This window comes from Marmota monax, unplaced genomic scaffold, assembly GCF_021218885.2.
Source record: "Marmota monax isolate L192 unplaced genomic scaffold, Marmota_monax_Labrador192_F-V1.1 WCK01_AAM20220418_F8-fsc00007, whole genome shotgun sequence".
Taxonomy (NCBI): Eukaryota; Metazoa; Chordata; class Mammalia; order Rodentia; family Sciuridae; genus Marmota; species Marmota monax.
In genome coordinates, this window is record NW_026692781.1 from 118,135 (window position 1) to 143,074 (window position 24,940).

General features: G+C 34.6%; 2 protein-coding genes across 10 annotated transcripts in view; one reads left to right on the forward strand and one right to left on the reverse strand.

Moving 5' to 3' along the window:
• Positions 1 to 24,940, forward strand: part of LOC124094625 (uncharacterized) — a 69,656-nt gene that overhangs the window by 43,661 nt on the left and 1,055 nt on the right. The window contains exon 5 of the mRNA XM_058580359.1: positions 11,658 to 11,789. Coding sequence (XP_058436342.1) covers positions 11,658 to 11,745 — 88 coding nt within the window. The 3' untranslated portion in view covers positions 11,746 to 11,789. The remainder of the gene's footprint in view (positions 1 to 11,657; positions 11,790 to 24,940) is intronic.
• Cobll1 (cordon-bleu WH2 repeat protein like 1) overlaps positions 18,825 to 24,940 on the reverse strand; it is a 166,059-nt gene continuing 159,943 nt past the window's right edge. For 7 of the 9 annotated variants that reach the window (XM_046447159.1, XM_046447155.1, XM_046447158.1 and 4 more), the window contains one exon: positions 18,825 to 20,132. In XM_046447159.1, the coding sequence (XP_046303115.1) occupies positions 20,046 to 20,132 (87 nt within the window). In that variant the 3' untranslated portion in view covers positions 18,825 to 20,045. Of the gene's footprint in view, positions 20,133 to 24,777; positions 24,934 to 24,940 lie in introns of all 9 variants that reach the window. The other 2 variants (XR_009226999.1, XR_009226998.1) reach the window with 2 other exon arrangements.

Genomic DNA, 24,940 nt, shown 5'->3' on the forward strand with positions numbered 1-24,940 from the left:
GAGGGTCTCCTTCCATTTCCATAGTTTCCCTTCTCTCTCCCTTTCTCTCCCCCCACTCGTCTCTGTTTAATGTTAATCTTTTCCTCATGCTCTTCTTCCCTGTTCTGATCTTAGTTGCTCTCTTTATATCAAAGAAGACATTTGGCATTTGTTTTTTAAGGATTGGCTAGCTTCACTTAGCATAATCTGCTCTAATGCCATCCATTTCCCTGCAAAATCCATGATTTTGTCATTTTTTAGTGCTGCATAATACTCCATTGTGTATAAATGCCACAGTTTTTTAATCCATTCATCTATTGAAGGGCATCTGGGTTGATTCCAAAGTCTAGCTATTGTGAATTGTGCTGCCATGATCATTGATGTGGCAGTATCCCTATAGTATGCTCTTTTAAGGTCCTCAGGGAATAGACCGAGAAGGGAGATAGCTGGGTCAAATGGTGGTTCCATTCCCAGCTTTCCTAGGAATCTCCATACTGCTTTCCATATTGGCCGCACCAGTTTGCAGTTCCACCAGCAATGTACAAGTGTACCCTTTTCCCCACATCCTCGCCAGCACTTATTGTTGCTTGACTTCATAATGGCTGCCAATCTTACTGGAGTGAGATGGTATCTTAGGGTGGTTTTCATTTGCATTTCTCTGACTGCTAGTGATGGTGAGCATTTTTTCATGTACTTATTGATAGATTGTATGTCCTCCTCTGAGAAGTGTCTGTTCATTTCCGAAATTATAGGTTTTTAAGATGACCTTTTTTTTTTTTAATTAAAAATGTTTTTCAGTTTTACATAAAATCTTTTCTGTGCCAACCATAGAATAGCATTTCAACTTGTTTCTACCATGAAAGTGAGTTCTTTTCTTAAATATTCTTCATAATAAAGTTTTGAGTCTGGCACTGAACATTACTACTTCAGTACATTGCACTAAGTAACTTATCATTAGGGAAACATGTCAAAGTTTAAGCAAATGTCGTTATTGAAGAGACTATAACTCACTATGGTGTTACTATATTAACATACAAATATTTTGAGTTGCAAAAAATGACCAATAGCTATAGGATGAAAATAAGCATTTTATAAATGTTAGAATTATTTGCCATAGAACAGAAAAACTCTGGACAAGATTTGGATCACACAAAGAAAATAATAAAATGATTTGAGGTTGAAGTCTTCCAAACTAAATTGGTAGTTATGGAAAAATATTATTTCAGTGTTTATAATTTGTTACAGAAAAATGTTCAATCAAGACCCCAAAATGATTAACCACAGACATTTTAAGCATATTCAAACATTTCTGCACAGATTGAACAGGATGTAATTGAACATTACACTAAGCAGTGCACCACTGCTGCTCCTGTGGGAATCACAGAAGTTTCTCTGATTACTGCCCTTTCACTGTGTATTAATGTAGATGTTATTATAGGTATTTTCATTTGAATCAAATTGTAAATTAACTTCAATGGACCACTTTAAAGAACGAAATAGAGTTTTCAAAATGTCATATCTATTTATTGTGAATTAATGCACTGTTTGGAATTTAATTTATAAATAAGTACCTTTAGGATTACTTCAAATAAAACCATCTGTTTGGACTAAATCATTTCCCCATTTTATCTCTTTACATTTATCAATGCATGAATTTATTGACTGTTAAGATGGCTCTTCAGTTTTTTTTTCTAACATAAAAAATAAGTAAAGACAACAGATACTTCATAATCTTGTTCTTTTGGGCTTCCTGATACCCACACAAATTATTTAGTCCCTATTTATTTATATCCCAATTGTACCAAAAGCAACGTATGACAGATTTTTGAGAGTTTTTTGAATACATAAAGGTGAAGACTTTTATGTTAATAAGTACATTTAAAAGAAATAAAGGAAAGATTAAGAATAGAAGAGTTTGAAGGAGCCAGGAGTGAAGTAGGCATCTTAAAACACACACTTGCTGGTGATGAGCTGCAAATTTGGCTCCAAGCTCTCCAGCAGCCAGATATTCCTTAAATAGCTTGGGGCTGTCTTCACATAGAAGCCAAAAACTAGTCTGAATGACCTTGAGGCTACTCAGCCTTGCTTAGTAAGTATAAGAAGATTACAAGTAGATTGTCGTTTACGCAATAGGTTTGTTACTGAGAAACTGTGGACATAGAAATTTTGCATATGGAATCATGTTATAAATGCACTGATAGAGGAATCATAAATGGCTCCTTTTAAAGAAAACTTATAGGGGAGTCCTATAACATGGAACCAATAAACAACTTTTCTCTACATTTAGTATATTTACACTTTTAATAGTGTGTTTTTTAAAGAGCCACCAAATAATATTATAGAATCATCCTTTCATCCCAGTATTGTAGGGAAATAGCTTTCCCAACCATCAGCATGGCGCTCAAGGGCCTTCCTTTAACTGCTATCTTGACTGACCATTTTACCTTTTCTTTCTTTTTTAAATAAATAAATTAGAACGATAAACAATAAGTGAGAGTAAAAATCAAACCAGACAAAGTCCTAGCTACCTAGTGTACTCCAACATGGTTGATAAATAGAAACACAACTCAGCTATAAGACCATGCTGATGGTGAGGGAGCTGTTGGTAGTATAGAAAGAAAAGGACCAAGATCCCTGATTGCTGTAGTTCAAAAAAAAAAAAAAAATCATGATTTAATCTAGGTTTGAAGTGAAATCTGACTGTAAATTGAAGATCCTGCTCCTGAAGTATTTCCAATCTCTTTCCTCCCTAGGGAGGCCAGCTCACCGGCAAAATCCTTTAGTTTGTGATGTGTTTGGTTAGTTGGTTTGGGGTACTAGAAGTGGGAAAAAATTTGCTTGCTTTTCCAATAACAAAGAAACCTCTTTGTCCATTTACCTATCCATTTATTTATTGTGCTTATAAATTCTTTTGCATTCCTCAAGCAACAAAGAAATTCAAGAAGAAAAATTGCACAGTTTGTATTTCTATTTTAACACCGTTACTTCCATGGATTCAATCCCTTTCAGTTTGCTCACATTAGATGGGATAATCAAAGTATACAGAGAGATTATCTGGTGCTCTGCTTTTTAATTTTTCTCTATTTTTAGGCAGTTCGTGTTTATAATTATTTGAGAGAGTAAAATATTGCAGGGATGTTTATTTATTTTGTCTCTTGTTAAACAATCACTTTGCTCCTTAGGTTTCATTTATACTTAACATTACATTTGAATTCTCTCTGCATTTATATATTTTTTTTCTTTTTAATTATTGCCTTAGGATAAATTCCCAGGAATGGGAGAACTGTGCCAAACAGTATGAACATTTATAGTTCTTTGCAAATGTTGCCAAATTGTTTTCTAAAAGGAATGCACCAATTTACACTTTCCTCAGCAGTATCTGAACATAGCAGTTTTTCCCCAAAGTTGACAGTAATTTTGCTCTATCGTTTGTCCATCCTGTTTCCTCACTAAGTAGATGAACTCAGGTTACATGGGACTTTTAACTTCATCTGGAGTGACTGAAGAATCTTGTTTTCAAGATTTTTGTCTACAGACATTATGACATCCATTCAATGAAATATTATGCAGGAATAAGTAAGGAAAAACATGAACACCATAGAGTCTCATGAAAAACTTTCTGGAATTCAATTCAAAAGAAAAGGGAAACTTCAAGGTTTGGGCTTGTCCATGTGTGTTTTCAGCCCCATGCCATCTGAAAGACAAGTGTGTATACTCAGCCTTGTTTCATGCCAAAGACTTTCTTACAACACAGTCTGTTTCCAAGAGTACTACAAATATATTTTTCCAAGAACACTGTTTGCTGCCCAACCATTTCTAGCTACCTAAGAATTTCAGAGGAAATGGACCAGATGAGAGACCTATAACTTTACTGGGTGGGCATAAAAGGCCAATTTGAGACCTCCCAGTTCATTCTATCTAAAAAGATAGGCTATCTACTGATTTGTTTTCCTGGTATTTCTCTAATCTGGTCCTTCTCTTACTAATTGCAAAACATGTGCTTTTTTAGAATGCTTGATTTTGACTGTAATGTTGACACATATTCCTGGTAAATATTACCCTCTTCTAAATCTATTTACAAATGGATTTTGGGATGAGTTAGATTGTATTTAAACCTCAGTTTTGCCACTAAATTGTGATATTTTGCCTATTACTTAAGCTGGCTTTGACTTGGTTTATTCATCTGTAGAATGGGAATAATAATACAAATAGTAGTATGTGTTTCATAGGTCTATTGTAAGGATTAAGTTGAGGTATGTAGGGCCACATAATAAAGCATTAAATAAATTGTCCATTTTGTTGTTATTATATAAGAAATCTGACTTTCTGTACTACACATGTTCTAAAAACCCAGTCATACTGTCTTGCTGGTGACCTTCATTTCCCCTCCTTGAATTACTGTTTTTCCATTTAAAATATAATACAGAAAATAAAAATAATAATAACAGCTCTTTATCAACGTATGTATGGCACATGGTACTGTTTTTATGCATTATCTCACTAGTCCTCATTATAACTTTATGAAGTTAGAATAAGTCTTCAGGTGCAGTGACAGATGGTTAGAGAAATTAAATAAGACCAAGTACTAAGTGACAGAACTTGAACTTAAAAGCAGTCCTGATTGTCAGAATATGTGCAGAAAAAGAGAGAAAATGTATCTCAGTGTTATTAATGATTGTCTCTAGATCACAAAATTAGGAGTGATGTTTTAAAATATCTCTACATTTATCTGCTTAAAGCATATTTCTTTGATAATGAGAAATTATTTAAATCAATTTCAAATAAAGATTATAGCATTTATAATTCACGGTCAATAACAGTCTTTGAATCCATTTCACAGGCAGTTCTACTATAGCCTCCTAAAAAGGAATATGATATTAGAACCAGAATTCTACTTTTTGTTAGTGAAAATGTAATATGCACAGATTTTTTAAAAAAATTAACTGTAATCCAACATTAATTTTATGTTGACATCAGAAGGGCTCCTTGCACTAGCCCTTCATGTTGCTGAGGAGACAGCCCCCACCCAATGTGTTTGCATGGTGACAGGCAACAGAGGCCAAGTGGAAGCAGAAATCCAACCTCCTGCCTCAGAGGAGGCAGGTTTGTCCCTCACTCTCAATCACTTCTCAGAATTTGCAAGGAAAAGAGAAGAAAGAAAGGCAATGTGTGACAGATTAGATTTATGGTCAACTAACATTTACCCTAGGGCTTGCCAGGTCAAAGATGATTCTAGTATTATTCTTTTCATCCTCCAAGGCCAGTGCAAAATAGGTACTATCCATCCCACCTCATAGATGAGGACAATGAAGCCCAGAATAAAACAGTGTCCTGAAAACTGCACAGAGGGAAAGTAGCAGAACAGGGACTGGAACGCTGGAACCCAGAGCTCTTTTCTTTAAAAAAGCTGCCAATAGGTTTGTCACTCCCAGTTCCCAGAAGTAAAAGTCAGTTAGTAATCTATTACTACAATAATTATGTGTAAGAAATATCCATAAATTGAATATATATAACAAAAAAAAATAGTAAATAAGGGAGTACAGGTCTATTTGTACATCAGTTCTACACTTTCTTTGCTGTTTTTATGTAAAAACTCGTTCTTTGATTATGTGCTTCAGATTAAAATAGTGTTTGCGAGGGCTGGGGTTGTGGCTCAGCGGTAGAGCGCTTGCCTAGCACATGCAAGGCCCTGGGTCTGATCCTCAGCACCACGTAAAAATAAATAAAATAAATGTAGTGTGTCCAACTACAACTAAAAAATAAGTATTTTTTAAAAGTTTAAAAAAATAGTGTTTGCTAAACCTACCGTCCCCCCTGTGCTGTGAAAGTTGACATTTCATTTAGTGACTCAGAGAAAATAAATCTCATCTACAAACGAATTGTTAAACTCAAAATATAGCTATAACTAGAATCACATTCCATGGGTTACTTGTTAATTATTCTCTCCTCGGAGGTCTTAGGAAAAGTAATGATAACCAGTTCTGTGACCCATCTCTAAAGCTCATCATTTTTGATGCTTCTGTCAATTTATTATTTTATATGTCTGTCAACATGGAGATTAAATGTAGGAGAATGTGGACATATATTGCTTTCAGAACTTTATGAGGATAAGGACATTTAGACAATGGAATGTGTTGTAAAGATTTTTTTTATTTTCCAAGAGGCTGAGCCATCATTTGCCTGGAATGGTTTAGGACAGTTCTGCCTGGAGGCAGGACTATGGACTCATTAACCTCCTAGCCCTGCAACTCTGTCAATCTCAGTTCTCACCACGCTTTCAATCAGATACAGCTGCCTCTAGTTTCATTCTGGTTGGTTTCAGTGTGGCTGTGTGCTCTTGCAATTTTCTGGGTTGCAGGAGAAAAAACATCTTCAATATGTGTTTATTGCGGTGCATGGGGCAGTGTGCATGGTTTCTTTACCAGAAGTCTCAGCATAAAATGTATCCATAGACGAATGCACTGGTATATTGAAAAGTGTCCAAATACAGAGGATTCTTATTATTTCTCTTTGCATATAGATGAACACACAGCTGCGGTATTCTCAGGGGGACTAGAAGTTGACTTCGTCCAAAGGAATGACTGTGCTATTTTCGCACTTTCCCTCACATTATTTCTCAAGGCTTGAGGGAATTTAAATGTGACTTACTTGGCAATGACAAGTTTCTGTCCCCTCTGTGCCTCCCGAATGAGATCATTTACACAAGTCACTTCTTCATAGAGAGACAGTAGCACTTAAATGGAATCCGGATTTGGAGAAAGGGCAGGGTACCCCTCCTCCCAAATGGCTACTTAAAAAAAAAAAAGTCACTATTAAATTTACAGTACTCATGTAATGATTCATTTAAATATGTTTTCTGGAAAAGATAAGGGTCTTTTAAAAGAATGTTAGTATTACAAATGACGGACTTGAGGATCTGCAAAGTTAATGATTTGGATATAGTCTCCTGGCAAGTTGATGGCATTACCACAATTAGCACCCAGATCTCTGGTGTCCTAATCCAGAATGCAGCCCGTCCCCCCTATACCATGTGTTAGGCCAGATCGTACACATTGCTGAAGGGATCAGATACTAGCCATGAAATATCCTAAATAAATACTACTGAATTTTTATCATGAAATATAATTTTGAAACAAGCAAACATATTTATAAAGTACTGGTAACTAATATCTGTTATTTCTTATGATCCATATAAGAGTTTTATTATTAATGAAATAGCAAAATTGGCCTGTTCCCTTGTGGAAATCTATTAGAATGGAAACAAGTAATAATCAAGCCAAGCTAAAAATACATAATGAATACAAATTCAGAGACTATTGGCAGAGTTATTTGCCCTCATAGAAATAACAATGAGGGCCTGAAAGAAAGGTCAGGATTGGTTGGAAGCCTACTACTTTACACAGTGAGCAACTAATGAATGTTTTAAAAATTGATTAATAAACTCATAGTTAGGAATTTCTCATTTTGTAAGCTACTTTTACAAGTATTATAGAAGAGTTTGTGCTTTTTAATCTATTTGTATGTATTTATGGAAGACTAACTATATTTTAAAGGAAATCTTGACAACTGTGAACAAATTAAATCTAAGTAACCCAAATTCCCTAATGTTTATTTAAAATTTAAGGGAGTTCTACAATAATTATGTTAAGATTGAAGCTAGGCCATTGTCATACTATTATTCTATGAATACTAATTGGCTACCCCTATTTTCTTACAATATTTGTAGGAAGTTGGGTCAGTATTTCTAATGAGAATGCAGGAGAAAATTAAAATCTATTTCTCATTTAGCAAAATTATAATCTTACAAAAATTATAACCTCCTGTCTCACTCATGCAATCTTTCAACAAACATTTATTGTGTGACTCCAATGGCAGGCAGAGCCAAAGTACCCAATTGTGTGTTCTGGTTTTCTGTTTCCTAATTAAGTGGTCTTGGGTCACGTGTTTCTGTTTCCTCATTTGTAACATGGAAGTAATAATGAAACCTATTTTTATTATATATTAAATTATTAACTTCAATAAACCCTTTAGAAGAGCATAGGGTAAGGGGAAAAAACCACTCATTGTTATTATCACATATTATGGATAAGAGTTGGAGGATAAATAAGACAGGTTTCTACCCCCCTGGAAAATGAAGGTTAATGGGAAAGTAGTCTTTAAATAAATACCTATATAAACAAATTTTAAACTAAAACTATGTTGAATGCTAAATTAAGCACAGTATAAACAATACAGCTCAGATCTAACATCACTCTCAATGTTCACATGTAATTTTCTTCTGCTTTTGCAACCAAGGGAAGCTGCACTGCACTTCACTTCTCCACATCCTGGTGAGTCTTGAAATCTTCCATGTTTCTATAACAAATCACACACTTTCAAGTGAATAAAAAGTGAAATTTTCTATCAGGAACATTATGTTGGGCAGACATTCTCTTGGAACAATTTATTCTTCTGTTTCTCTTCTCATTTTCCCGTGACCACTTAAAAGTTTCAAGAAACAATCCTAATTTCATTTTGCTACATTCCTTAAGGCACAAATCTCTGGGATGCTCCAGGGACCTTTGTCTGGATAATGAGTACTTCTGGGAAGAAATGAAAAGACCAACTGCCAGTGTTTGTTGAAGATGGGTTCAGTTGTTCTTCACATTATGCAACAGATGGCATTGACAGACTGATGAGTAGGAAGGAGGAAACCTACATACCATCTACTCAGCCACTGTTATCTCACTCTACAACAGCACATCAGAACTCACACATTCATTCTTTTTCTAAACCTTCTTAGTCTTCTAGAACTGAGCTAATTTGGACTATCTGCAAAATACTAAGCAGACATAGGCAAAACTTGTATTGCACTTTGCTTTATTGTGCTCTGAAGATAATACTCTGTTTTTTTTAAAAACAAATTGACCAATTTATGTAAACCTGTTTATTGGTGCCTTTTTCCCAGCAGTTTATATGATAGTATTTTTTGTAATAAAGCATTTTTAATTAAGACATGCATTATGTTTTAAAGACATAATGTTATTGCATACTTAACAGACCCAATATAAACATAACTTTTATATGCACTGGGAAACCAAACATTTCGTGACTTGCTTTATTACAACATTCGCTTTATTGCAGTGGACTGAACCTGCTATATCTCTGTGGTTTGCCTGTACTCCTAAATACACTTGGTATTTTGGCCCCAACTCAGATATCAAAGATGTTGGAAGCACAGATTTTTAATTCATATTTAAATGAATGTAGGCTTGTTCTGCAGACAGCTCATCTAGACAAGGATATAAAAGAAAGCTGTCAAAGAATCTTCAAGAAGTCATTTATCTTTTTTAAAAAAGAAAATAAAACAAAATGATTTTAAGATTCCTCAAATCAAGACTGGACAAAGAGGGAACCAAAAGTTCCAGGGTTACTAAAAATGATGTACTTTGCCTTTGGTACTTGTATTAAATGTCTTCTTATTTTTGGATAAGGTTTTGGAGGTCTCTTTAAATACAGAATAATAAAAATATTGTGTTGCTTTTTTTTACTTCTTGCTTAATGTATGTCCTTTAGGATAGATGAATAGGAAACTTGGGAGTCCCTCCTGGAGTTGGAGGACACTGCCTGCAGCCAGGCAAGGTGCAATCCAGCACTCTTGTGGTTCTATAGTCAAGTATTAAAGCATTTCCACCATTTGGTACTTGAGTGCACTAAAAATAGGCAACCCTGAACTATATGCAGTTGAAGGACAAGATAAAAATAGGAAATAAACTTGAAAAATAATTGTATAAATAGAGTGCTGGGATTAACAACTCAACCCACAGGATTGGATTCACTAATAAGATTGGTTATTTTTATTGAATATAGGAAATAGGATACCATTTAAATATTTAAGAGAGAAATGTTGGTGATAGAAGTATATTCTGAAATGAAAAATGTTTATATTCAAGCAGTGATGGTTTATACTATAATTTAATTTAGAATAGAGTTTCTGCAATATTTTCAGCTGGGATGACCCTTTATTTTTATTTTGTTTTTTGTAGTGCTGGGGATCAAACCCATGGCCTCATGCACACTAAGCCAGGGCTCTACCATGAGCTATGAGCTACATCCCTTTATATTGATTAATGGTACTCCTTACACACACACACACACACACACACACACACGCACACATAAAAAAAAAACAACTTAAATAATAATGTTTATTAGCTATAATGCATAAAGTTTATTTTTTAGATGTAGCTAAAATCCATTATTTGGTTGTCACAGCTTTGGTCTTGTATTTAAGAACATGTTGTTAGCTCTAGCGAGAGGCCAAGAAATGGAAGCATTCCATATTGTTTAACATAAATTTAGCCACTATAGAGGTGGTATTGAATATTCAAAATCCTTCATATCTTCTTAATATACTATATTTACAATGCTGGTTTAAGAAATTCTGAGATGGAAATCTGTTCTTTGTTAACTCTGGCCTTGTATTTTGGTCATCTCTTTGATTTTACCTTCTGTTTTCATACCAAGAATACTATGAATTCTTAACTCTGCTACTCTTTCCTTGTCTTTCTCTTAAAATACCACTGTCATAACCTTAGGGCCAGAACCTCATCTATTCACACTTGGAGTCTGGCAAAGGCTGCTTCTGAATATCTGCTTTTATCCAATTCTAGTGAATAACTTCAATACATCATTGTTACCTTTTTGCTCACAAACTTCAGAGGACTAGTGGGTGAATTTTAAATTCTTAGCCTGGAATTCTAGACTTTCTCAATCTGTTTCATTTTTAACTGTAGTAGTTAATTATGCATTTGTTTTTATTTAATTTATATCATAATGAATATCCCTGAATCTACAAATTCATGTAACAGAATAATAACACATCACCAATAACTTACCTATGTTCTTGTGTATCCTAAATCAATTCCCCTTCTTCTCTCTCAGTGGTAACCACTCTCCTTGAAATGGGTTTTTACCATGCATCACTTTAAAAAAAATATTTAGCATGTTTATGTACATGTAAATAGGCCATTTAACTTCACAAAAGTTTATTGTACTACACTTTGCCCTTTGTGGCTTGCTTTAAAATGTTTTCCTGGACATTTGATCACTAAAACTCATCTGTTTTTGCATGTGGATATAGATGATTAGTTTTCATATAGTGTCACGTTTAGCAAATATACCACAATATCCAAATATCCATTTACTTGACAATTGATACTTGATTTTTTTTATTTCTCCTGTATTATTACTATTATTATTTTGCTATTACCAAAGTGTCTGATGTCTACTGCAAACCTTCATGAACATGTCTCCTGGAGAACACACTTGCTGTGGTTTCTCTTGAATATAGGCATTGTGTGAAACTGTTCAGTTTTAATTTGTACCAACAATGGTCCTGGTAGGAGCAAGATCAAGTTGTGGAATGGGTAAAAGTTTAATGAAAGAACTATTATGAGACAATTAAGCATGCAAGGAATAGCAAGAGCAAGGAAACAAAACTATTCCTAGCTCGAGGAAGCAAAGGGAAGGAGTTTATACAAGGAATCTCAAGTGAGTAGCTGTAGCTATAGGAGAGGATTACTGAACAGAGCTCTCGCTATCAGTAGAACAGAGGTAACAGCTGGTTGAAAAAAAGGAGATGATCTCACTAAGAACCCTGACCTGACTTTCTACCTTTCTCTCTCACGTCTTTCCAGGGTCTCTCATTGGCTGAACCAAGCTGGAAGCCAGGACTCAAGATTACCCACTTTTGGAGGCTATAAAGCTCAGCTTCCAAGAACATAAAACGGGATGAAGAAGTTTCAGACTAGATCCAGAGAGGTAAATGGGTATGTGCAAAATTTATATATTATACAATTCCATTTTGTTTTCCAAAGTGTTTGTACCAATTTATCCTTCCACCAGCAGTGTACAAGAGATTAGACTGATCCACATCCACGTCCATATTTGGCATCATTAGACTTGTAAATTCTGACAATAGCTGCAAATGGTACCTCCTGTGGTCTTCCTTTGCATCCCTTCAATTAAAGGGTAAAGCTATTCTTCATGTTTACTAAACAGACACATTAACAAAGATCCCAGTCACACATTATAGAACTTAAGTTTATTCTAAAACTTATATGGAAGAGCAAATAGCCAAGCTATTTCTGAAGGAGAAGGAAAAGGAGTGACTTTCTTTTAAGATATAAAGGTTTATTATAAGGCTATAATAATATCTTGACCAAAGAACTAGAAAAAAATAGCCCCCCAAACAAACTTACACATGTAGGGATTTATATAAAAATTATGGAGATAATGAGCCAGGTCACTGAGGAAAGGCACAGATGTCTACATAACAAGCTGAAAAGAATGACTATTCATCTATAAGTAAAAAGGAAAGCATATGGCTATTTCACACCATACCAAAAAAAAAAAAAAAAAAAAAAAAAAAAACTCTTCAGATGATTTAAGACCTTGAATTTGAGAAACAAAATCTTAGAATAGTGAGAATAAAATATCCATGAATACCCCTTCTGACCTCAGAGTAAAGAAGGGTTTCTTAAATATGATACAAAAAATCTTAACCATGAAAGACTACACTGATGTGTTCAATGACTTTAATAAGACTTTTTCACTTAAAGAACAGGAAACAATTAACAAGGCCCTAAGCAACTTAGTGAAACCCTGTCTCAAAATAAAAACTAAAAAAGGGCTGGGGATGTGGCTCAGTGGTTAAGTGCCTCTGTCTTCAATGTAAGAAATAACAGGGTAGTATCAAGAAAATATGAAGATCTTTCAGAAAAAAAACTAATGGGAAAATGGACAGCTTACATTTCTAGTATACTTTTATGACCTCATTTCATGAATTATCACCAGCCCATAATTCTTGGAGGACGAGAATTATGTCTTAGTCATCTTTGTTTTCTTATCACCCAGCATACTGCCTGGTAGATAGAAAATGTTCAGTGTATGTTTTATTAAACTTTTTCACTGCTGTGACCAAAAGACCTGACAAGAACAATTTTAGAGGAAGAAAAGTTTGTTTGGGGAACAATTTTAGAGGAAGAAAAGTTTGTTTGGGGGCTCATGGTTTAAGAGATCTCAGTCCATAGATGGCTGACTCCATTGCTCTGGGCCCCAGATGAGGCAGAATATCAGGGCGAAAGGGCATGGTAGAGGAAAGCAGTACAGGAAATCAGAGAGAGACTAAACTAAACTCTCAAAATATAACCTTGAAGACACATCTCTTGTGACCACCCATACCCTGTCTGCCTACATTCACCACCCAGTTAATCCCTATCAGGGATTAGGTAAAGGCTCTTCATAACCCAATTATTTTTCTTTAAGCTTTCTTGCATTATTTCACACATGTGATTTGGAGGGACACCTCATATCTAAACCATAGCAGTGTATGTTTATCAAATAAACAAGCTAATTGCCATTCCAGAGTAATGTGTGCTCTGTTAACAGAACTCACTATATGCATACCTCCCTCAGAGTCTCTTTGCTAATATTTCAGCTTAAATACTTCACCTCTTATATTCACATTACCAACTCATCCTTGGAAGTCCTGCTCACTCTTTTCCCTTACATCATAAAAGTCTTTGCAACCCCTCACATTTACCAGCTATTCCTTTGGAACTATCAAATTGTATTACTCCATATTTCTACATCCTTTTCCTGATTCTTAACTCTTTGAGAGCATGGCCATACTACTTTAAACTACCTGGTAAAACTTTATGAGATGCTGAACTAATATTGAGGATTTGGCATGATATGTGGTATAAATTTCCAGCATCCATCATGTTTAAAAATTGCAGAATGATCTGAGAAATACTGGTGTCCTAGTCCATTTATAGCAGATAGCACAGGCTGGTCAATTTATAAATAGAAGTTTTTATGGTTCATGGTTCTGGAGATTGAGAAGTTCAATAGCATGGCACTGGAATTTGGAGAGGGCCTTCATCCTTTGTCATTCCTTTGTGGAATGCAGAAGATCAAGCAAACATATGAGAAAGAAAGGGGGTCAAACTAACCCTTTTAATGGGGACTCACTCTTGATAATGGCATTAAGCCATTCATGAGAGTGGAGCCCTATGATAGAATCACCAAAGTTCCCACCTTTTAATACTGTTTCAATGGCAATTATATTTCAACATGAGCATCAGAGGGAACATTCAAATCATAGTCACTACATTATGATCTTTCCCAGGTTAGGCAACTGAGATTAGGTTGAAAAGATTAGGAATATACTCTGTAAGATATACTCATTGCACAGAAGGAAAATAGTTTTGAAGACTAACTGTTCAAGAACACACTCGATACCTGGAACAAGGCAGCAGAATTTGGGGCCATAGTATCAGATATGTCTTTAAACCTAGCACCACCCTGAGTGAGTTACTTAGCTACTCTAAGTCTCTTGCCTCAGATGGATGATAAAACTTAACTAAATGGTCACATACAGAGTAAAGGGTGCATAGGTCGTACTTGAATTTTTTTTTTTTTTTTTTTTTTACTTCTCCGCCCATCTTAAGAATGATGCTATGATAGGTAGATCTAGGAGAGTGTGTTTTGAAGATGGAACCACAACACCCTTCAATAAACACTCTTCACTTTGAGATGCTTTTGCCAAATTGTTACTTGTTTCACATCATCCATACTGATTTGAATAACATTCTTAGTTGGTGGAAGAGAAACAAATGGACACAAATTCAATCTGCTACCATTCACTTGAATAGTGTAGTTTACACTAAAAAGTGGCTCAATAATTTATTGGCTTTATTATGAATAATATCAAACATGAAGAGTTAAAAATCATGTACCCACCACCTAGATTTAGCAACTTTTATAATTACCATGATAATGCTGAGGTTAATGAGGACATCAATAGAATTTATGAATATGATTTTGTGAAGGCTTGAAGGTATAGGAAAACCACCAAGGGAATTCACCAAGAGTTTCTTCTCTGAACTCTCAGTGAACATTGTATTGGATTGCTCTGATGGTGAACTATCAGAGAGCACAAAGATTTGGCCACTCTTCTGCATAATGCCACTTCTCAGTTTGACACAGCTGGGCCTGGGCTTGCTCTCTTTTCTTATGTGACAGATGCTACTTCTTGCTTCCTTTTATTCTTTCCAGATTTTCAATGACATAGTAGTGTTGCCAGATTTAGAAAAGTAAAATATAGCATGTCCAGTTAAAATTGAATTTCAGATAAACAATTTTTAATATAAATGTATCCCAAGTATTGCACAGGGCATACTTATACTAATGAATAATTCATTGATTATCTGAAATTCAAATTAACTAGGCATCTTGTATTTTATCTGGCAACCTTATGAAATAGACAAGTCAAAAACTTCTGAGGAGGCTGTAGATAACTTTGGGGATCTCAAGTTTCCAGGTCTGAAGGCAAAATGAAAAAGTAGGATAAAGAGAAAGAAAATATTTCTGTACCACAAATAAGAATATTTAGGATTACTTTTAACTTGCTGGAAGCTAGACATGAGTGTCTGTGGTGTATTTGTGTTAGATTTAGTAAGTACTCTGGGGATTCTAGGGGAGACAGGGTATGTGAAGTTGAATAGGTTGAAGGCATTTTTTGATTAGGGTTGTGTGTTTAACAGGGAATACTGTACCTATTGCCACATTAATGCTCTATACCAACCAATGATGAAATCTCAGTGTTGTAGGAAGGGTGTGGGCCTGTGGCTAAGTTGATCTTGGATGGTCTGGCTCCTATATGGGGGTTTGGCTACTGAATGACCTAGGTTGGCTTCAGTTGTGAGTCCTGCTTCCTGTTGAACCACTCAAATACCCCAGAGATGTCTTTCTCAGTGCAACATTTCATGTATGTTGAAAACAAGCAGAAACATGCAAACCGTTGAGACCTAATCTCAGAATCTGTACAGTGTCATTTTCATCTCATTCTAAAACCAGCTTCTCTATGTGGGAGGAAATAAGCATTACCTCTTTAAAGAGAGAAATGCAAAGTCCCAGGGCAAAGTGTGTGGATGGATGAATAAGAGAGAATTTGGCATATCACTTAATCTATCACAAGGGGTATGCAGGAATGTAAGTATAAATTGGGGTGTAATTGCTTGTTTTGTAAATTTGTTTGCACATGGAGTACCTTTTCTTCTCTATGTACTGGATTTTAAAAAGAATTTTTCTAGTTTGTGCAGTAGCAATACCAACATTCCTATAAAAATTAGCAAAATGTTCTACAATTCCTAAAATGCTATCAGAAAAGTTCCTTTGAGTGAGTGCGTGGTGGCACTTTTTCTTGCATTAAGCAAAATACATCCAAATGAAGAGTCTGTGATATTAAGGATGGAGATTTGCAGAAGAGTTGGTAGCACTGAGAGAAAAGGAAGATTGAAGATCCAGAACAAGTAGGTTACTGTTTTGGTGTCCTTTGAAATCTAGCACCATTTTCTTCACCATCATTTGCTAAGTTTAGTCATTAGAAAGAGCAAACTGGAAATCAGACGTGGGATTCTGAGACTTGCCTGGTTGTGTAGCCTTTTTAAACCCACAATTTGGGCAATTTTTTTTTGTTCCAAATGTGGATTGAATAAAAATCCTGTGTAAACTCTAAAACCCTAAATAAATGAATAACTTTTACACCAAAGATAATCTCGAAGAAACCATTTTAACTATGGATCTTTATTGTGTCCTCTACTTGTAAGTTCCCTTTTATTGAAATTAATGGTAAAAAGATGGGTTTGGTTCTTAGGTCTATTTATCCTACCAATTGTGGGTAGAAAATGAACTGGCATTAGACAATTTTATGAGTTAGGACTCTTAGTTTCAGATACGATCAACTTTAAGACTCAGGAAAAAGACTGGTCTCATTTTGGGGACTTGGATTGAGGAGCAGAGCGAGGCTTCTCCTGCCAATGCCTGGTGGCCCAGGCCTGATCTGGCAGTACACCTTAGGTGAAATGTGAGGGAAGATCACTCCTCAGAACAATTCCTGTTCACTAACAGTATTAAAAATAAGTACATTTTAAAAGGGAATTGCATGTGAAACAATTTCTTGCAACCACCCCTATAACATAGGTATGTTAACTCAATTTTGCAGAGAAAATAATTTGCCCAAGAATCCCAGGATTTACAAGTGGCAGACCAGAGATTTAAACTCAAGATCTTGACTTCAGCAAGTACTGTGTAGTGCTGTAAGAAAAATAACAGGAGAATTGCTAACTAAAATATGACAGATCTGTGGGTGCAAAATCTTTCAGAACCTTGTTGGAATAAAAGGCAAGTTGCTAGAATATCAGTACATGACTCTATGTCAAGAAAACACACAAATGCAAATGTTTGTCCCAAACAAACCTGTGGACATATATTGTATATAAATGCATCTATCTAGGGATTCGTATCAAAATATTAACAGCCATAATCATCAGAGAGGGATGTGAGATGCTGGGGACAAAAAAAAAGGGGGGGGTGTTTCATACTTTATTACATATAAAATATAAACTGTAATTTTAAACTATTCTAAATAATCTCATTGAGGGAGGAAAGGCAAAAAACAATGTCTAGATGTCAAAAATTAAATATGAAACTCAAAAGTTTGATTCTGGACCATTCCCGTTTCTCACTTTTACTGTGACATGAGGAAATGATAGGTGAAAACCGTTCTCAAACTTCTCAAATGAGATGGTAACATCTTCTAAAATGGTGTAGACAGGGAAACTTTTTAGATCATGTGTGTATTAATGACTCATATCCTCCCAAGTCCCACGTGACCTTTAAAACATTAACTGCTTCTAGAATATATAAAACCTAAAGTTGAAACACTTGTTTTCACAGTTTATAAAATAAAATACAATTGATACCTCCTGTAAATCTCAATTTCATCTTCCTTTGTTGGTTCCTAAAGTAACCACTAGCAAATAAATGTGTGCATATTTTATTTTTTTCTATCTACACAGCCACAATATATGTCATTTAGCATATTTTATGCTTTATATAATTGGTATCATAAAACACACCTTTTCTCAGTTACTTTTAACCGTCTTTGCTGATCCATGACTCTAGCTTGTTCGCTCTGACTGTTGCACAGAAGCCTCTCATGTGAGTGTTCCCAGTGTTGAACACTCATTAGGATCACCTTCTGTTGTATACAGGCTGCCATGAGTGTTTTTGCAGATGTGTCCTTACACACACTCACAAGCACTTTTCTGAGGTGACAAGGGAACTTAGTTTACTAGATACAGTAAACTGATTATTGTGCCAGTGTCTCTCCACCAACAGTAAGAGTTCCCACTGCTTCATGTACTTAACACTTGATATTTTGAAACTTGCATTTTTTTTTTGCTAATTTGATGTAGTAACTTGTCTTTTAGTTACTATTTCTCCAACATCAATGAAGAATATTTTTTGTATTGGTTTATCAGCCTTTTAGATTTTCTCTGCATTTTTGTTTCATAAAATAACCCTTTATTTTGAAAATATCTTTTGGCTTTTTGACTTTTTATGTGGTGCTGAGAATCGAACCCAGTGCCTCACGCATGCCAGGTGAGCGCGCTACCATTTGAGCCACATCCCCTGCCCCTCGTGTCTTTCTTTAATGGCTATGCCTTTTCATTTTATCTCAACATTTTTCTTCACATGCTCAGGTCAAGTGAATATGTTTTTAAGTTTTAAAATATGACTTTTAAAAGATAAATCTTTAACTCAAACATATGATTATTTGAAGTAGGGATCCAATTTTTTCCCCAAGCAAATAACCAATTAAACACAATTTTTCAAAAATTAACTCAATTATCAGGAGTGATGCTAAGCATTTTATGTGCTCAGTCCCCGGTTTTACAGTAAGAATGTCAGGGCTTAAATGTGTACTCAGGAGCCCCAATAAATGGTAGACCATATAGTAATTGTTTGTTTATTGGCCAACAGAGATGTGTTTCATCAGGTGAGGCACATAAATATGCTGATTGGCACAAATTACATTTTTAACAAAAGGCACCCCCAATATATAACCTGCTTTTATTAAATAGGAAAAAAAAAAATCAATACATTTTAAAGAGTCATATATCCCAACAGCTTTTGTGAAAACCAACAAAGTGTCAGCTTGTTTGAACAAAGCTTTTAGAATGAGCAATTCTTCAAGCAGGGAAAAGACACCAATAGGCTCTATTCCCCAGGCTCTGTTTTGCTTTACCATTTTAGTATTCATGTAAATATATATTATTATTTAGAATATTAGCATCTGAACTAAATAATGACCCATTTTAATTAAAACCAGGATGTTTGGAACTTCCAAATAGTCTGAAGTTTTCCAATATGGACATAAACTAGCTCCTATTCCTTTCTATATTAAATGTGTCACAATATAACATTTTCACAGGAAGATGTTTAAGGCTCTGGCACATAAAATATGTAATTTGTGTGATAAATTATATACAGAAAATATTTAAAATTCTCCTGTGCAACTTGAGCTCTAAACATTCAAAAACAAAAAGTGTTCCAGGTTAATAAAATTTTAAAATATATTTCCTCTAAATTTGACACTGATTTGTAATTACATAAAATACATATGTCTTGCATAATGTGATTCCTCAAATGAAAATAATTGAACAGAATATATTTGATACCACTAGTTTTCTAGATCATCCTTTCTGCACAAAATAGTCTTTCATATAACTTATAAATGTTTCCATTTCAACTAACACTGACGCAGCAAATATCAGATCTGTTTTCTTATTCATGTGTCACAAATATGTCTATAAATCTTAATTTATATTTGTCTCAGTAGACAAAAGCAATAAAGAATGTGTCAGTAAGAGATATCAATAAAGGGTGCTTATTTCTCATTTGAAAAACAAAATGAAAGTCATTTAAACCTTGTTTGAAAGTTCTAAAGCAGCATATTTAGCTCTTAAGACAAAAAAAAAAAGACCGAAACAATAATTATAAATTATAAATTCTAATAATTCTTCTTTTGGCATGAAAAGCCAGAGCACAAATTCTTACACTTTAATAGGTAATATATTAGTGTACATCTGAATATACATTTGCCAACGTTCTCCGTTGGTAGGAAGCTGGTCTGTGAAGTGAAAGCAGTGAAGTTCACTGTGGTGGGGCCACACTTAATGGCCATCCTGGGCATCAGAGGACATGGAATGGCTGAGTCCCGACCTCCCATTCACAGATATCGTATTTGGTGGAACAGTAACCTAAGAGGAAGAAACACACTTTGCACGCATCAATTTAAAATGGGACAGCTGTCAAATTTTCAACAATTAGCACATTTTAACTTCTTTTTAATTGAAAGTGTTAACATTCAGCATTTATTATTTCAATAAATTACAAATAATCAAGGATAAATGTTCACTCTACCATGAAATGAAAAACTAGAGAGTTGTTATTTCCACAACAAACAAGTTAAATAATCCATTAACACATCTTAGGCTTTATAAAATTACCAAATCAATGTAAAGGACAAGAGCACAAACAGACTGCAGGCCAAGCTGTTAAAGAGCATTTTTAGCTAGATTAATTCTGGCTCCCCAAGAGTGCTTTGGAAAATGCAACCAAGGAAAGTAAATTTCACAAAGGAATGATTTTACAATTTTTATATTGATAACATGTATTATCTTGATGTTTCATTCTCAGTGACCTCTTATTTATTAAAAACAACAATAAATGGTTTTAAAAAGAACTTTCTCATCTGTAGGGCTAAGAAAGGTCAAATCTATGACTCTTTTTTTTTTAATTTTTTATTGTTGGTTGTTCAAAACATTACATAGTTCTTGATATATCATATTTCACACTTTGCAAATCTATGACTCTTATGCCACAACAATTGTGGAGGTTTTGGGATTTCTTTTTAGTAAATAAACTCCTAAGTTTTGGAATTCTTTTGAAAGTCTATTTGCAAACTGTTAGTGAATAAAAACACTAAAGAATTTTCTAAATAGCTCAAAATTACAACTTAAAAGAATGTAAGGAAAAAATCATGTGGATCCTGAATAGTGGAACTATTTTGAACATAAAATGAAAATGTTTTTAAAAACCAGTTTATCTAGACTATAATTTGGCTAATTTGGCTTCATAACCAAATGCTATCATTTCCTCATAAGACAAGAACTGAAGTAACAATGCCTGCAGATTCGACCAACAAAGTAAGCTGGTGAAAAGGAAAAGGAAATTTGTAAATTTAGTTTGGATTTGGTTTCCTTGTATTTCATTTCTTCCTTTTACTAAACAAAGATTAAGTAACTTTCAGTAATGAAATTTCTTGTCAGCCTTGTAAATCCAAGATGGAGCCGAGTGGTTGATACTACCTGCCTGGGGCGGGGGTGGAGAAGAAGAAATGCTGCTGCCAGGGGAGGGAACTCATCTGCACCCTCTTCAGTGTTCAAATGGGATTCCTCTCCAAGTACAGACAACAGACAAGTAATGACATTTTACTGTGTAACCTTGGCCCCAAAGTCTCCATGTGTAGAATTAGTTTTTGTAATTCATGCCAAAATTAGAGTCCTCATAGTTCTTTGTAAGAAAAAAAAATTGTTTCATGTACTTAAAAAGACATTCTGATGGAGCTAAATTCTTAGAAGTAAAACATGCTCACTGCAGCACCATGTATAAATCCAATTTAATGGTTATCAATAAGTAGCAAATAGGTTCTGTTATATTCATAAAGGTTAATATTATGTAGGCTTAAAAAACAATAGGATAGATCTATATGTAATAAGATGGGAAGCTTCAAAAAGATCGTCTTATGAAATATTCCATTTTGGTAAGCTAAATATGTTTATATATTATAAAAGTGGCCTGGAAGGTTAGCAATCTATCAAGAGTGGTTACTTGTGAAAGAAAAGAGCCATTTGCTTTGATATTTAAAATTTTGTTTACTAAACTTTTAAATATGAGAGAACATCCTTAAAGAACTATTCTATAAATTCTAGGAGGCAAAGATCTTATCTATTTGGTTACCATATTATATCAATTTTTCAAGCGCCTGGCACAGTGTAGGACTTAGTAAGTATTTCTTACTGTAGACAGAGCTATCAACTTGAAATCTTTTGTTCAAATCAAACCAAGGAAACAAACAAAAAACAGGCCAGTTAAATAAACAAAACATGCCAGTCAGATTCTGGGTGACTTCCCCAGTTTTTTACCGCCCCACCCCCACCCCAGGCCTCTACCTATCCAAAGTTAAAATTTTCAATCTGAGGAAATATTTATTATCAAGGGTAAAACATTATTCATCAGTTTATTTTCAAACTTTATTTTTACAAAGCTATATTCTCTTTGTAACAGTATAACGACCTGCTTTTTAGTCAATTAGGCACCCTACAGTATAAAAAGCATCCAAAGAAGTTCTTGTGTCAATACAGGCCAACATTAATCTTATTCTCTGTAAATAACTTTATAGTTGATATATAAATCTCAACATGAAACCCAATTTGTGAACTACTGAACTAGATTAATGATTTGTATGAAAACAGGACTGATCTCTGTGATTACATGGTTGAATGGAGACAAGGTGTGGAAAAACCCTCCAAAATGTGAAAAAAAACATGGCATGTTAACAATCCCATTTACACTACAACAATCAACTAACTAATTGTTCTAATGTGAACCAACCATTCACAGGTTAATTATTCAGGTAAGAAAGAGAGCCATAAAGCAGGTTGATACCTGGAGTTAAATTGAACATTTGGGTGCCAAAATAGAGGCAAGCACAGAGCCAGCTTCCTGATGAGCGATCTAAACCTACTGTCAAAAATCACTGGAGATTTTATTTGGCAATATCATTGTTGTTATAATTTTAAATGTCAGAATTTAAAAGAAACTAGGAGAAATCTTCATTACATGACAAAAACATGGAACTAAAGCAAGTATTACAAGAAATGAAGAGCCTGTGTCCATTTTCACTACCTTTTGCAATTTTTTGAAATACAAGTCAGAAAAGTGCAGTGAAGGTAGACATACAGTCCAATGAAAGCAAATGAGAACAACTTACCAACACAGGTCAAAAGAAAGAACACTGCCAGCCCCCTACTGATCTGACTTTAAAAATGGGATATCTTATCATGTATTTTTGCATTAATTTGTATTTCATATATATTGCATCAAGTAGTATTTATCTTGATAGTTTTTAGGTTCCCCATTATATTGAATGCCTATTCTATAAGCCCTTAACAACTCCTCCTCTTTTCCTCTTGAGGAACCATAGCCATGATTTTTATAATTACTACTTTGCTTTAATTTTTTAAAATTACTTATTTATTTTTGGTGCTGCCGATTGAATGTAGGGTCTCTCTACCACCAAGATACATCCCAAGCCCCACTTCATTTCTAAAGAGGACCACACCTATGCATGCATCACCAATATACAAGTTTTTAATACTGCTAAATATCTCATGGATAAATTTGTGTGTGTGCTCCTCTTATAATGTCATGTTTGGCTCTATTTCATTCATTGTATTGCTATATGATCATATAAGCTTTGAATGCACTGTTATATTTTCTATTATCTTTGGATATTAGAGTTATACTTAGAGCTACTGCATATGACACTACAAGAACACACTTATATGTAAGTCCTGGCACACAAAAACACAATTTTCAGAATTATATGACTAAAAATAAAAATGCTGGTCCTCAATTTTGCATATTGAAAACAGTATTAGATCTTATGACCATTTTTTTGGGAAATAAAATGGGTTAATGTATGAAATATTCACTAAAAAAGATTTAGGAGATCCCACTCTACAGACAGAGCTATCAATAACCTCCTAGTCCAAGAGATGAAATTTTAAACTCAATAGAATCTGAAATAATGAGTTTTAAATAGGATACAATTATAGGATCATCATTTCAGCCTCCTTTCTGTGTTGATCCACATCCAGCTCATTCTGGAAGTAATGAGAGTTTTCTGTGTGAAAGCACTGCCAACTCAGGGCCAGTAACACACCAAATACACAGCTGCCTGCTGTACGATTCTGTTGGCTTAAAAGGCATTTCCAACTTAATGCACAGTATTTGCAGTTAGTTCATTGGAATTGATTAATGTATTCACCAACTAAGTTCAGTGGCACTGCAGTCAATTTCTGTGTGGTTACTGGTTCTCCTGGGGGCTGATGTGACACTGTTTTTCAGGCCTAGGCTGTGAACGTGCAGAAGATAGAGGCTTCATTTTATTCATTTTTGCATTCCCAGTATCTAGTAAAATATTTGGTACTTGGAACTTATGTGTTTGAAATTGCTTGTCAGATTTATTGAATTGAGAAAACTATAGCTGCACAGTGATTGGTTTGAAACTCATCTTTAATTTACCAGATGAGAAATAGAAAATTTTTCAAAAATAAGACTGTACAGTTTATTAACATGAGCATATTTCCCCCTTTAAATGTAAATTTGTCATGATCTGTGAAATGCCAATTTCAATATTTAAAGCTATACCAAATTTTTATGCTGCTTGGCACCTAAATGCAGCTCCCCCCCTGCCAAAAAAAAAAAAAAAACTATAAAATTCAACACTAATCCCCCTGAATTATTTGATTCCTTCACTCTTGAAAGCACTGTTTCCATGTTTGCCCAGATCTGAGCACTGTGTCTTCTGGGAGAAGAACATCTGTCATTCAAACACATGGAGAAAACTGGCTAGAGCAGCTGAGTATGGCAAGTGCTGAAGTCCTTGAGACACCCAAGTTGCCTTTCCCTTTTTTTTTTTTTTTCTATTTTTGCAGCATTCCTGCTCCTTTGCAGATTTAATTTCTGTTGAGCTCAATGTTTTGCTCAACAAGTCTCTTAACTCTTCTCTAAATAGTTTCTAAAATGTTTAGAAAAGGAATTCACAAAATCAAATACCTAGGGAGTCAGTGGAATCCCGAGGACTTTCCTTCTGTCTTCAGTGTTGAGGTATTTCTAATAGGATGACTACTGGGGAAACAAGCAGTAGGAATGCAGAGATGATTGACTCTGGGAAGTTTTGGTGCAGTTTTTGCTCAAAGTTCACCATGTACCCTTTCAG